The following is a 14,465-nucleotide window of genomic DNA, read 5'->3' as shown; positions in this document are numbered from 1 at the left end:
TTAGATCAGTGATACCAGCTCAGGGTTTTTTTACATTTATGTACATCTGAGCTTATTTTCTTCTGAAAACAAAAAAGTAATTGTAGTCTGCTTTTGGCTCTTCATGATTCTTGGATGATGTGTGATTATTTATAGCAAAATGTATCTGCAAGTGAGAAGGAGATTCAGGAATGCAGGGCTCAAGTTTTGGATTGTCTCAGGAAGAGTGGAAAATTTCAAAATAAGTTTATATTAATAAATATTTGAGATGTTGTGTGTTACATCTTCATTTTGATGACTTCCAAATATCACATCAAGGTTTTGTATGGTCTAGTGATCGCTATAAATTCTTAGATAAATGGTATAAATTAATGTGTGCAATGTAAAAAGTACCTGCAATTCATGATGCCTGTAACTCATGAGATCTAAAGCATTATTATTTACTTCTTAAATGCTCCAATTAAAATACTACATTAAGAATATATTGATTATTTTATATTTATATTAATAGGAGCCTTCATAAGGAAGAGTTTGGTTAAAGCAACTGTTCTGTTTGGTCATGATGTAGGTGGTTTTCTGCTTTCAGGCACAGTACATTAATTTCCTGGTTCTCTTCAGTATGTTAAATATTTCAGTAGATTTTGGTAACTTTGATCTGCTACAAGTAACTGCACGTGCTTGCAAAACACAGTGTATTGGATTACCAGCACGATTTACCATGTTCCCGTTTTCTACTGTCCCAGTCAAGGTTTCTTAAAGGACCTGGCCTGTGATTTCTAAGAGCCATAAAGCCACTTTACAGGAGTCACACCTTTAAGAAAGTGTTAGTTTGACCAACTCAGAATGTAAGCTAATACAGTCACAGCTTACTCTTAAAAACCTTATTTGTGTTTTCCTGACCTAAGGTAAAATTTTAAAGCGGCTTAGTCCATCTTCCCTTACTAGCTGAAGCAAAGCTGAATTCTCTGTTCTTTGAACTATCCTGGCTTTTCCCATGATAGGAATTGCCACCTGTGGCTGCCACCCCAAGGATACTGCAGCCCCAGAGCATATGCTGCAGGGCAAGCAGAGCCCAAAGCCCACACCAGAGCCTGATTGCCATTGAGGCGGCCACAGTGGGGCCATGGCAGGAGGAAGAAGTGACAAGCATTGAGATTCATAGGAATGAGTTGTAAGGATTGAGGGGAGGGAAGTGATTGTTGGAAAGCTGATCAGGCAAAAAGGTCTTGATTGCAGGAGTTGAAGCTGATGTGGTAACCTCTGTCTGGATGTTGTCCTGTGATGGAGAGGGGGCTGGCACCCAGACATGTTTGCCATGTGCAGAATCCTCCTCTATGCTTGAAATGGGGGGGCCTTATACAGATGAGCAGAAAAAATACTGAGGAACTTACAGCAGACGAGAGAAGGGTTAAAAACAAGTGTGAAAAGTTGGATCATGGTACTTGGCACCTTGAAATGAAACAGGATTTTTCTGGAAGGCTTTAGTCACCTGGGAAGGAAGGATCGAGTAGCTAGCTGTGTGGGAGGCAATTTGCAATCAAGTGTACTCCTCTGCAGTAGATCGGTACATTCTAATGAGGGAAGTATATTTGCTCTGTTTTATATGATTTGCTTAGGACTAGAAGTCTGGAAGTCATTTTAAATAGACTGCTTTGAGACATAATGGTCAGGTGGAAATATCTGAAGCACATGATACAGAAACCCTGTATTTACAACATATTTGTATGGTCTCAAGGAGCTGAGCTGAAATGATTGCCTCTTTTTCAGAAGAGATTTTAAAGAGTAAATAAAGCTCGTACAGAGCATATAAATGCAGAAGTAAAGAACTACTGTAGCTATGCAACTTTATTTATTTGTTTGTTTGCTTATTTACTTTGTTATGTTTTCAACTGATCTCTCAATCCATCCCACCCGTCAGAAGAGAATACCTTTACTCTGACCTCTTCCTCATCCCCTCCCCTTCCTGCAGCCTCTGTGGGGCTGAATGGGATTGGTTTTTACATGTTTGTTCTCCTTAGAGGTGGCTTTCAGGGTGGGTGAGAATTCCCAGCCCTGGATAGGGAGAAGGGTAAGGCAGCCACACTGTGCTCAGGCCCCACACCTGCAGCAGTGAGTGCCTGTGGAGGAAGGGATGGGAGTCTGCTCCCATCTGAGGGGATGGAGAGCTGGCTCCTTCTGCCTCAGGAGCTGACACTTATCCAGAGTTCACCCACTAAGGAGGCAGTGTTTCCTTTGGCCAAAGAGGCCAGCAAGTGAGAGGTGTTCAGCTGATGCCCCAAGCATCAATCAAGCATATGCTTCATATTTGAGGAATGTTCCATGGTTTCTGGTATTTGTCATTTTGACTTTTCCAGTTCTTTCTTTTTCTTGTAGTCGTGCTCTCTGTTATGGGTGTCGGCTTTCTCCTTCCACTTCAGTTTGGTATCTTGTCCTTCCTTGAGCTTGTTTTTGCTTTTTTTCTGCTGTAGGATCAGAGAATTTGTAATAGCTGTAGCATCACTTCTCAAACTGGATCTGCAGTATTTAGAACAATCATTGCATAAGTAATTAAAATAACAAAGACTAAATAAACATGTCCCCACCAAGTGAAGAAATAATTTTCAAGGGCAGTATAAACAGCTGCCAATATATATAGTGTTGCTTCCTCTCTTCATCCAAGACTTTCTGCAAAGGTTTCTCATTCCTGCTTTAACATATTATTTTCTCTAATATTTTCAAAACTTCTTAAATAATGGAATTTTCTCTCTTTCTATTTTGTGCATGGTATAGTTGGTTAAAAAAAAAAAAATGGGCAAAAGGTTTTAAATCCTGAAAAGATGTGGGGAGAGACTGGAAAGCAATTTCAGAAAAGTTTCAGAATTCAGATGTTTATGCAAAATTTTGACAGTATCATGAAGTGAATAGTGGTATTACACCCATTTTACACAGAGCCAAATTGAACTGTGGTAAAGCAATTTGTTAGGTTTCACAAATTTGTGACTAACCAAAGGACTCCAGTGATTTATTAGCAGTGTTGAGGTGTTAAGAAAACAACTTCTGTGTTTGAGTTGACGTATTGCTGTAACAATTTTGTCCAAGGGAGGAAAGAACCATATAATAAAGGAAATACTAATTCATCTAAACATCCTTCATTTGAATTTAGAACGATGTAGCTGGAAAAATTCTGTTACAGTGTCACTTACCAGTTATGATATAACCTAAAATGGACTCCCAGCTTTCAAACAAGCTGGATCCTCGAGTCTCTAGAGCAGGGGCTGGAGAAACAAGGGAGCCAGTAGGCAGAGTTGGACCTACCTCTGCATGTGTGTGGCTGTGGCTTCACCGGCACCAAGGACAGCTTTGGTTCCTCTTTCAAATAATTCTGAATTAAGCTTGCTGGCAGATATTTCTGGATTGGGTAGCCTAGGATAGCTGCTAGGAAAAGCATGTTGAGCCAGGCAGCTGTTTGCAGGATGTAGTGTTGAGCAAAGACTCTGAAAGTCTTGCAATCAAATTATTATATTGCATTGAGAAAATACCAAGTAGCAGAAAGTTGTGTTTTTCAGGAAAAATTGCGCAGTATTTTTAAAGTTACAAGCTGGTTCTTTCTCTGGAAAACTAATGTTTATAAACTAAGCGGCTTTTCGCGTCACTTTTATGCCTTTTCCATGACAGAAGCATAAATTCAGTTAAAAATGAAGTGAGCATGCTTCTGGGTAACTTTTGTACTTACAGTAAATTTTATATATGGACTGGCATGAATTTTGAAGATAGTCTTCATTGTATATCATGTGCTGGAAACTCTCAGCAGCCCTATGTTTTGTATATTTTATTGCCATTTTGCTAATAAATGCTTATAGATTTTCTTCTGTAAGTGTATAATCTATCATTTTGCAAAGCATAAAGCATGATGGTTGGGGGAAGGAACAGCACAGATTGGGGACTGAAGAAATTGAGCAATGTTCTCTGATTTATTTCATTTCCAATTTTCAGGAGTTCTTTGAACATGCAAAAAAGCTCTGGGATGATGAAGGTGTAAAGGCGTGCTTCGAGAGGTCAAACGAATATCAATTGATTGACTGTGCACAGTAGTAAGTACTTCTTTTTATGAAATTTATAGCCAAGAATGTGATTGTCTATAACAAGTTAGAAAATACATCAGTGAGATTCAGGATCTTTGCAGTGTAGGAATTAATGTTTTCATTCTATAGATAGAGCATGTATAGAAAAATTAATTTATTATTGTAGTTTTCCATTATTATACAACTAAATATTCTGCCTCAAATATTTCGTATCTAATAAAGAAAAGTATGAAAAATCAGATAACTTTAAGTATCTTTATTCCGTTCAAAATTGATTTACATAAAATCATTTCAATTGAAGCCATTAAGTTGGAAAAATGTTGAGTCAATCTAAGGAGAACCTTTTGTTTCAAATTCTGAGATCCAGACAGTGCTGAAATTGCTCTTTCTTTTATCATTTCATTAAAATTTCTGAGACATTTACATAACCAGATGCATACTTGCATTACTAATATATTTTCTAGGTGGAAAAAGTTATAAGCAGTATTTCATTAAAGACAGTAGTACATTTGGTATTCTATCCTACCAAGTAAAGTGGTACACATGTACCTAACACACTCAAATTCTGTAAACAAGTTCAGTCTGGTCAAAAATGTTCTGAGAAATAGATTGTGAAGGTGCCAATCATAAATACATAGTGCAGTGATGAAAACCTATTAATCAACAAATAGTCTGTTAACACTGCAAGTGCTACAAACTCAGCTGTCCTCAGTAGTAACACAGGTCTGAATTAGATTTCCATCGAAAATACACATTTCATGTGAACTGCTCTTGTGAAAATATATACTCATACAGTTGCTATATGATTTAGGGTTTTCAGAGAACATGCTCCAGTGTGTTATGATTTGTCTAATTGGCAGTATGGTCAGCATCAATGCCACAAGTCTGTTCTTGCCCTCAGTGTTTTGCTTTTCTCTCCTCTCTTGGTGCTGAGCCTGAAGCAGAGGAATAGGTCCATGTCACTAAAGGACTTGTCGCGCTTCTGCCACAGTGGGAAATTTTGGTGTTGTGGGTCATAGTTTATTTTCCCTCTTTCCAGACCATTTGTGGGAAAAATGATTCATCAGCACATAGATGTGAGAGAAAATTAGATATGTGCATGCAGGAACTGATTTGATCTCAGTGCATTTACCAAAACCTGGGCATTTGCTCACAGTCCAGAGTAGCTGAAATTAAAGCAGTCGTTGTACACAGAGAAATTTAGACAGCTGTCCTAGATTGTAATCAGTGGGTTTCCTCTCTGCTCTCACTCACCACCACCATAGTACAGATCTGAGTTGTGCTTGATGAAAAGTGCAGACTGACTTTATCATGCCCATTCACAAACTCAAATAAAACATCAGACCAAGAAAACAGAATAACAGTACGTACTTAAAATATGTGAATGTGAACCTTACTTCAAAAAATGGTGCTGAAAGGGCCAGACAAAACAAGGAATAGACCAAATTATAGTGTTAGTGGTAGTGTGCTTTCCCTTTAACAAAATGATGCCTACCTACAGGCTCTCACCAGAAGAATGTTAGGTTCCATGTTGTGTCCAAAACCAAAACACAAATGAGGAAAAAAAATTGGAATTGGAATTAAGTCCATTGTCTTGGAACATAAAGCTAAACCCTTCTACCTATTTTCTGTAAAAGATTAAGGGAAGCTTAATGGGCTTTGGAGGTTTAATAGTTTGTTTTTCTTTATTTCTTCCCTCCATATCTTCTAACTGGCTCAGTTTTCCTTTATTCTAAGATTATTTGTTATAGTAGTGAGTATATTCGCATAATTCTTCACTTTCAAGACCCTTTATAAAGTATCATTTGATACTTAAATATTCCTTGAGTGTATCTGTGCTTTTCATATCATGATCTACCTGAAAACGTAACAGCTGAGTGACTTATCTTTGCTTACACACCTTCAGTCTTAGAGCAGAAACTTGAAACTCAGGAACAGTTGGGTCACTGATCTCATCAAAAAGCATTTTTCTCACAGGTATTGGTAATTTAAATCACTGAAATATAATCCTGACACCAAACTTTTACCTGCCCCTCTACCCAGAAGACCATTTCTGTGCTAGCATTGGATGGACGTTTGTCAGGATGATGGGACCACATCCTCCTCATAACTGGCAGCTTGTGAGCAGAGGTTGGAAGTCCAGTTCTGATTCCCACCCACCAGTTCTTTCATGCACTTAAAAATACTGGGGGTGAGGGTGCTGTATTCTGGCTCGGCAAGAGCTGGTGGCATTTCTCTCAGAAGCTGTCCCTGGCCATCTTTAAGTGGTGAAAGGGAAAAGGGAAGGAGTGTGATGCTGATACATGTGCTAACTGTGGGATTTTGAAACATCTGCAGTGTTTCCATTACACTGACTTTAGGAGAAAGCATCCCATGCCATCAGCTAAATCCTAATCTTTTGCTTGGTAGTGGAGGAAGAACATTATCAGTAGGTCACAACTTCTCAGCTTAAAAAAACACAAAACCAAACCTAAAAAATCCCAGCATGTGTTATAAATATCATTGGACTACAAGTTGGGTGGCTGGCTTAAAAATACTGAAAGGCATTATTAGGAAATTATAATGTCAGCGGCCAAACTTGCTGACTGTTATTTAAATGAGTTACAAATACAGTGTATTTTGGAATAGTTTAATTTGGCTACAGTACAGGGCTTCTGTATTTTTAAAACTTAACCTAATTTTCCTTATTGCTGTGGGAGAAGTATTTTGCTGGAATCAGAGGTAGCAGAAGGACACAGAGTCAAATGTTTTATTTACTTTATGCTGGAAAGTTAATTTTCCTTCATCCTCAATGCCCTTTCAAATTATCAGGATACTGTTCCTTCACGGGAATGAGAATGGGGTCTTGCTTTTCCCTCATTCTCATTCATTTAATCATTTTAATAATTTTAATCATTTTAATATTCTTTAATATGCATCTTCATGTATCTGCACTTCTTTCATTGTTAAGGAATACATTTAGTGCACATATAATGTTGATGCATCATGTGATATTTGTAAAAAATATGAATCTGTGACCAAGTCAGAAATCAGCAAAGATCAGGATTGTTCTTTATCACCAGCTACAAAGATATTTATGTAACTCTTGAAGTGGGTATTACTGCATGACCATCAGCCATCTTCTTTCCTTAGTGACCTTCATATATTTCTTCAAGATTAATATAATAAAACTGAATGGTTATTGTTTTCCCTCTCTTCTGATTTAATATCTCTTACAAGTTAAATTTCAAGTTTAATTTCAAAAACTGATACTTACTTTGAAAAGTTGATTTTATTTAGTTGTGTCCCCATTTGACTTAGATTTCAGCAGGCTTTTTCTGCTTAATGATGATAAATCTCCCATCTAATTTTAACTTACTTGAACTGTATTCAAACTGTGCTTTTTGTCTATATTCACATAGTTTAAATTCAGCAAATTCTAGGTCTATGAGGGACTTTCAGATTATGATTTAGAGCAGTTTTGGCATTAAACTGTTTAGTATATAAACAATAGGCAAAAATTAAAATTTTCCTGTGATTCTAGGACAGTTTTCTAAAAATTGATTTCCTATATGATGAATACAGCTCCATTTTTAATATTCTGTTTTTTCATACTGGTTACCAAATACCTAAATTTTATTGTATCCATGGAAGGGAACAACAAAGAAAAGTTCTGTAAATACAGAACAGGTCAAAACAAATAAAGGTTTAGGTATGATGGCCTTCAATTAAAAATGACCCAGCAAAAAAAGCTGGTGAGCTGATTATGTCCTTTAAAACTTCATAAATTTAAGCCAGTTAATTTATGTGGCATTGAAGAGGTATAAAATTTCAATTCAGAACATCAGACATGCTTGGGGGATATCAGGCACCCCCAGTCTGGTGATGTTCATCTGTTGTTTGCATAAAGTAAGCGTTGAGCTTGGTTTTGGCTACTCAGCTGTCAGGTGACTTGCTAAAATTAGTTTCAGTGATGAGAAAAAAGGTGTGGGGATGCTTGCAGTGCTCAGACTTTGCCAGGGGAAGGTGGTAATATTAGAGCACAAGAGTAGACCAGCAGAACTAGGCACTTAGGGAAGGGGAGAAAAAAAGGCAAAAGCAGAACATTCAATTCTCTTTTTAGGTCACACACAGCTCAAACTCAGGCTGTTGTTGTTAGAAATAAAAAAAAAACAACTCCTTTCAGGTTTATTAGAATGTTCCAGAATGGAATTTTGTCTCACTGTGTTCACATGGAAATAGCAGCATGTGTGTTCATGAGTGGCCCTGGCTGGAAAGGGTTTTACTCAGCTCACTTAAGTGAGTTCCTTGGGATATAAAGTACACCAAGGATTTAAGGGAACCCTGCCCTCAACCAGTGTTTTGTCCTAGCTTATCTATCAGTCTTCTTTCCCTGACAAAATATACCATTTCTGTTATACTTTAATGTGAAAGCCTAAATTGGTCTCTGTGTGAACATTTGGGCTAATAAAACTTGATTATGCAAGTTCTCAGGAAAGCAAAGACAAGGGATGTGAGCTTGGCCAAAGAAAGTTGATTTTATATTTGAGCTGATATAGATGGAAAATACATCAATGTTCCTTTTCTTTGCAGTTATTCTGTCCTAGAAAAGTGTTTCAGCCAATTTCTGAGATGTGTATCCTAGTATTAGGTGGAGTAATTGAAAAAAAAATTTCAAAATCAAACAAAAAAGCCAACTCTTTGTATTGTCCACAGATTTAACCCTTGATGTGATAAAAAAAGATAATTGCTTTCTCAACAGCAGCACTTCTTAAAACCGAGCTTATTTTTTACTTGCCTTGTGCTTTTCTAGACATAAGATTTGATTGCTGACATGCACAGTCATCAGTAAATTCCCTCTTATAGCCTGAGGTCAGAAAAACAACCTTGGCATTCTCTGTTTCTTGTGTCCAGTGTGGCATTGCAGTCAGGTGTATTGGTGTATTCTTTCTTTCTAAGTGGCAGTGAAGTAAATATGGATAGATTTATGATAAATTAAGCTAAACACTATTATTGTTGTTGCTGTTGTTATCTAGAGACCATTATTTTTAAAATGAGTGATTCTTTTTATGCTTGGTAACTGCGTATTAAGTGTAGGATTAATACTTTTTACTTAGAGAAGTGAGGGAAAAGTATTAATTTGAAATGTTCCATGTGAAAAAATTTTAAGAAATTAATTTTTATGGTGATACAAGAAAATCATAATACTATTTTCTTCCATCTATTCTGGCTCGTATATAAAAAACTCACTGTGATTATAAAGTTTCTTCATTCTTTTAAGATTTCTCACACAATATCAATTTCAAACCTTAAAAATTCATTGCTTAAGTTAGAAGCAAATTTTGTTTGGTTAGTTGATGATCAATTTTTCTCCACTTACCTGATCTAAATTATGTGCCCTAGCCAACCACTAAATAGTTATTTAATAGTAAAAAAAGAGGTTACATTCATAGTGTAATCACTTTAGCCTCACTTATGAATCTTCTAAACAGAGGTGGTTGCCAGATAGGACAGAAGTCATTCTCCAGTGTGTAATGCTTGCATTTTCCACTGTTTACTAACTAATAGACCATACTCTCAAGAGGCAGAATTGTGGTTTCTTAAAATATGCAATGGGAATTTTATGAAATAACCTTTTCATGTGTTGCCGTGATTTTGTTGTTGCTGTTGTTGTACCCCTTTTTTGCCTTCATTACAAAATAACAATCATTAGATTTAACCAATTCTATCTTAATTTAGGTAATCAATATGTGACCATAATGGTATAATACTAGTTCTCTAGAAGTACAAGCATATGGAATAAGAAGCAGCTGGAGAAACCTCCAAAATATATTTGTATTTTCAATATGGAGGATGAAACAGTATGAAAATACCATTCACAAATAGCCAGAATGGTATACAGGCATGGATCCTCCTGTTTAAGCCACTTTAGTTCACAAATGCCTCCTATACCTAGAGACGACAATAACACTTCTCAAATACAAAAATAAGATAGAAGGTAGTCTATAAACACATCACCTTCTCTGCCTTTTAAAATTGATGTGATAAACACTTTTTCTTATTCACTAATTACCACTGGAGAACTGTTAAAGCAGCCCTACATGGGCTGCTCAAACATAAAATTTAAACCATACATTTCCCCACATGCTTCTCTGTGTATGACTGGGTCTGTTTCATGTGGTTTTAGAACAAGCAAAAAGGTTGAAAGTGGAAGGCAGAAAAACATAAAACATTCCTTAACCTCAATTTAAAGGAGTAATAAAATCTAAAGACCAGGCAGAGTCATGACAGATGCATGAAAGTACACTTTGACTCTTTTTAAGGTGTTTTATTAGACTGTTCGTTTTCTTCAAAAATACATAGCAGAGGTGACTTTATTCTGTTAAGAAAACAGTTCTTTCCTCCCCTAGTCATCAAATTTTTCAGTTTTTCCTGATAAATCGATGAATGTTTTTCCTATATTGTTTTCCTGTTTGCACACATGGGGCAATAATAGGTGCAGGACATGTTAGTGTAACATAGCAACTCAGCCTCATGTGATCCACTCAGCAAATTGAAGAATTGCAAGTTGGTCCATCAGCTGAGCTTGTCTGCATTTAGTTTCTTTATTAGTATCCTGTATTTAATTTGGAAATATATTTTTCCATATCCTTTCTGCAGAGTTAAACTGCAGGCTTTTGAAATTGTGTTTGCTATACAAAACTTGAGGAGCTTTTCAAGCCTGAGCAAAAGATTGCTGAAGCACCAAGACACTCAGTGTCGCCCTCAGCAGCTACACTCTTAAAGCATCAATATCCTTTATCACAAAGAAAGAGCCTTCTGTTGCCTGTATTATTAAAAGAGAAAAGACTGTTTATTTTGTATCATAGCAGTGAGGACAGATGTGAATAGGTACTGGTACAGGGCTGAATCAGTGAACTGGCACAGTGGGCCAGTGTGACTGGCAAAAATGACCAGACTCTGGGATACTGAAGAACAAGAAGGAAAGGCATCTCTGTAAGACTGTTCTGTACTGAGGGACATTTTCTGTGAATTTTGCATATTAAAATCATACATGTACTTATAAAACATAGGAAAGGAAAATACAGAGTTAGTCAGCTTACTTAGAAATTGCCTTGAAACTTTAGCTCTCATCTAGAGTACAGATAACTGCCATTAAAGAGAACCTTAAAAAATGTATTTTCCTGTTGGCACGTTAAAGAAAAAGTACAGTAAACATGCTGATACAGCTTAACTCCAGAAATCCTGATTATGAATCATTGCTCAGGGTCAGCATTTCAAAATGTCTTCAAATGAAGTAAAACTGCCTATGGTGGTTATCTAGAATCTGCATGCAGGATTTATGAGTGGATTTCAGAAGGAAGTTGTGGGTCATTCTGTCAATTATGGTGTTATTTATATGCTGTTCTTGGTTCAGGACTCTTGCAGTGTATGCGTGGGAGAAAGAGTAAACTATGACCAAAGCCAGCTTCATTATATTGCAGGGAACATTGAGAGTCACTTATATTTATTCCACTTCTACAGAATTTCATTCAGTCTGTTCATTTACAATTCATTGCTGCATGTGAGCGTGTTCTCAGTTGCAGAAATTAGTTGGTTAAAGAATACATCACCTTATTGATAAGCTTATCATTATGTAACACAAATGTATTTTCGGTTTTGTCTTGGGGTTTGTTTTTTTTACTATGCTCTATAGAAAAAGTGTGTTCCATATTCTCTTACTTTTAACCTAACCTACTATGAAATGCATGTTTACATACTGAATTTATTAAAACAACTGTATAATAACTGTGAGTTAAATGCTTAAAAAAGAAGAGCATTGAAAATTTTATGGCAGGTTATATGGGATACTGTCAAATTATTTACACTTGAGATTTGAGTTTTCTTAAATGCCACATGCATTTTTTTCACTTGGAAATGGTCAGGTTTTTTTTTCAAGTAGTCAGTTTCACATGACAGGATAAAGAAAGGCCAAGAGTCGTATTTCTTCCTTAAGAAACTGCTCACTGGGCAGACTCTGCATACACAGGCTCCTCTGCACTAATAGATGTACACAGCCTTGTTTATGTTAGGATCTACAAGAAGCCTGGGTTTGGGTGACTGTGTTTTTCTAAATTAACACTGTACTGACAGATTTGGAAAAAGAAAGATGGTGGAATGCAGAAGTTAAGAAATAAGAAAATAAAATACAGTTGATATTGTGTTGAAAAAGCCTAAAGATTAAGCATCTATACTTGAAAAATAAATTTTACACCTCAGACTAAACCAAAATAGAGTTTTGGTATTTATCAGTTTGGTTATAATCCCAATTTTAAGACAAATGAGACTGGGAAACTAAGCAGTTCAAGGGTGTCTCTCTATTTCTCATAACTAAGTTAAAGCTAATTTTGTTCATTTTAGTACAAGACAACAGTGATGCTGCCAGATTCTTTAAGGTTTATTTGACTTTAGAGAAATTGTTTCAGTTGTGTCTTTTGTAAAAGTATTCTTTCTGATTTAATTAGACTTGTTTGTTACATTGTGGGGTTCTACCCAAAGTTTAATTTGAGGCTAAGTTAAGCAATGGAAAAGAAAATAAGTATAAGACTTATCAGTAGACATCCTGCTTAATGGACATACCAAATAATAACATTTGTGAAAGATCATTAATTCTAGAATTAGTTCAAAAATTATTTGTGCCTCTCTTACTACTCCCCTGATAATTCTATTAATTGTAATCAAAAAAGAGAGATGAGTTTAAGCAGTTTTCACAAATAAGTGCTAATGCAGGGAAAGGTGAATCTTGAAATCAGTTGTGTGGTTTTTCTGAGAACAGCCTTTCAGTTTTGGTTTTCTTTCATGAACATGATGGAGAGGCTGAGAGGTTTTGTTTTGTTTTGTTTTTCAGATATTTGTTTGTATTAATTAATTTGGCTTAATATCAAAATAAACCTTAAGTACATTTTCTGACCAAAATATCTTGCTACATTTCTTATTCCCTGCTTTTGCCTCCTTGTTGTTTTTTTATCTTTCTCTAAGAAGAATTCACTACCTTTCTTTTGATTTAGAAGGATGAGTTTGGGAAGATCTACATTCTGATCATTATCATCCTGGAAGTCCAACGATACAGATTTTGGATAGTTATTCTTTAATAAGTTTCCTTCCAACTTCATTGTGAAGAAGTTTAATGATCAGCAGGGGTATAATTTCTTGGCCTCCACTTGCTATGTCAAAAGTAATTGCCAACACTTCTATAGCAGTTATTAAAAAGCAGTTTGTTAAAGAGCAGTAGAATGCTGTAGAGCAATGTTGACACCAGGGTTTATTCTGTTCAGGGAATGAAGAAGTAAGCTTTAAGGACTTGTTGGTCCCATATGGCTTCTGTATTCATTTAGTTCTATTTCCTTACATTGGCAGGATCTTAGAAACCCTTTTTTCCAGCAAGTTTTTCACCACAAACATCCTGGGTTTGAAGAGCTTCTCTCTAAAGAGGTATATGCCAGGGAACAAACATTTTTCTACATTCTACAGAACTGATTGGAGTAATAGTTCATTACATCAGTATTGTTACAGTTGTTCATAAAAAGGGGGTCAAATGTAGTCACTAGTTTCCCCAAGTTTCATTTGCTCTTAACTACATGGAAGTCTTTCTGTTTGTTTGTGGGGATTTGGTGTTTTGTTTTGTTTCATTTTGCTTTAACTTGTGCTCTGCACTGGTTAGTCATCCCTTTTCTCCATGATTTGCAGGCAGCTCCTGTCAGTAGAGTCTGACTTTGAGGTGGGAGGTTCTCCAGAGGAGGTTGTGGTGCAGACAGCACAACCAACATAGGCAAAATTTAGGGATTTTGACCTGATAGTACTTCTAAAGTAGTAACTAGCAAATTATGTTATGTAAAAATGACAAGGATGAGATCTGTATTAAAGCTTATTCATAGAAATTTGTTAACTTCTTTATAAATATATCATTCTGTACCTCTATGAGGGAGATCATCATAATATACAGTATGTTGAAAGAATAATTAAATTATGATTAAAAATTATTTTAGGCATGATTTTACTAAGTTGTAAACAAGTTATACCTTTTTAGAGGATGGAAAGAAGATGAAAAGAGAAGATTGTAGGTGGGCGAAGATAATAAATATGGGTTCACAAATAAAGCAAAAGCAATAAAGCAGCAAGTATTTTTGGCAGGAATTCAGTTTCTTATGTCTTTTTAATGAGGCAAATGTTAAATATATGGGATTGCACAATGTTGAGGGGGCTTAGCCTATGTCCTGATGGAAATGAGCAGAATGGATATGAGGAGGGAAAAATGACAAACCGTAAGATCCTGGAAACAACCAAAGAGACATTCCTAGTGAGGTCTTCTCTTCCCACACCATATGAAGAGCACAGCACACATGAATGTTCAGAAATTAGAGTAAATATACAGTTGGATTCTGAGCAATCAAGGTAGCCTGGATAAAA

At 36.1% G+C, this 14,465-nt stretch overlaps 1 protein-coding gene across 4 annotated transcripts in view; it reads left to right on the top strand.

Annotated features, from left to right (window-relative positions):
* Positions 1-14,465, top strand: part of GNAL (G protein subunit alpha L) — a 177,152-nt gene that overhangs the window by 119,089 nt on the left and 43,598 nt on the right. For all 4 annotated transcript variants that reach the window (XM_079300550.1, XM_079300553.1, XM_079300551.1 and 1 more), the window contains exon 5: positions 3,952-4,049. In XM_079300550.1, the coding sequence (XP_079156676.1) occupies positions 3,952-4,049 (98 nt within the window). The remainder of the gene's footprint in view (positions 1-3,951; positions 4,050-14,465) is intronic.

The sequence above is a fragment of the Erithacus rubecula genome, assembly GCF_903797595.1.
Source record: "Erithacus rubecula genome assembly, chromosome: 3".
In the NCBI taxonomy this organism is placed as follows: Eukaryota; Metazoa; Chordata; class Aves; order Passeriformes; family Muscicapidae; genus Erithacus; species Erithacus rubecula.
Note: the sequence above shows the minus strand (reverse complement) of the source record. Positions and strands in the feature narration are given on the sequence as shown.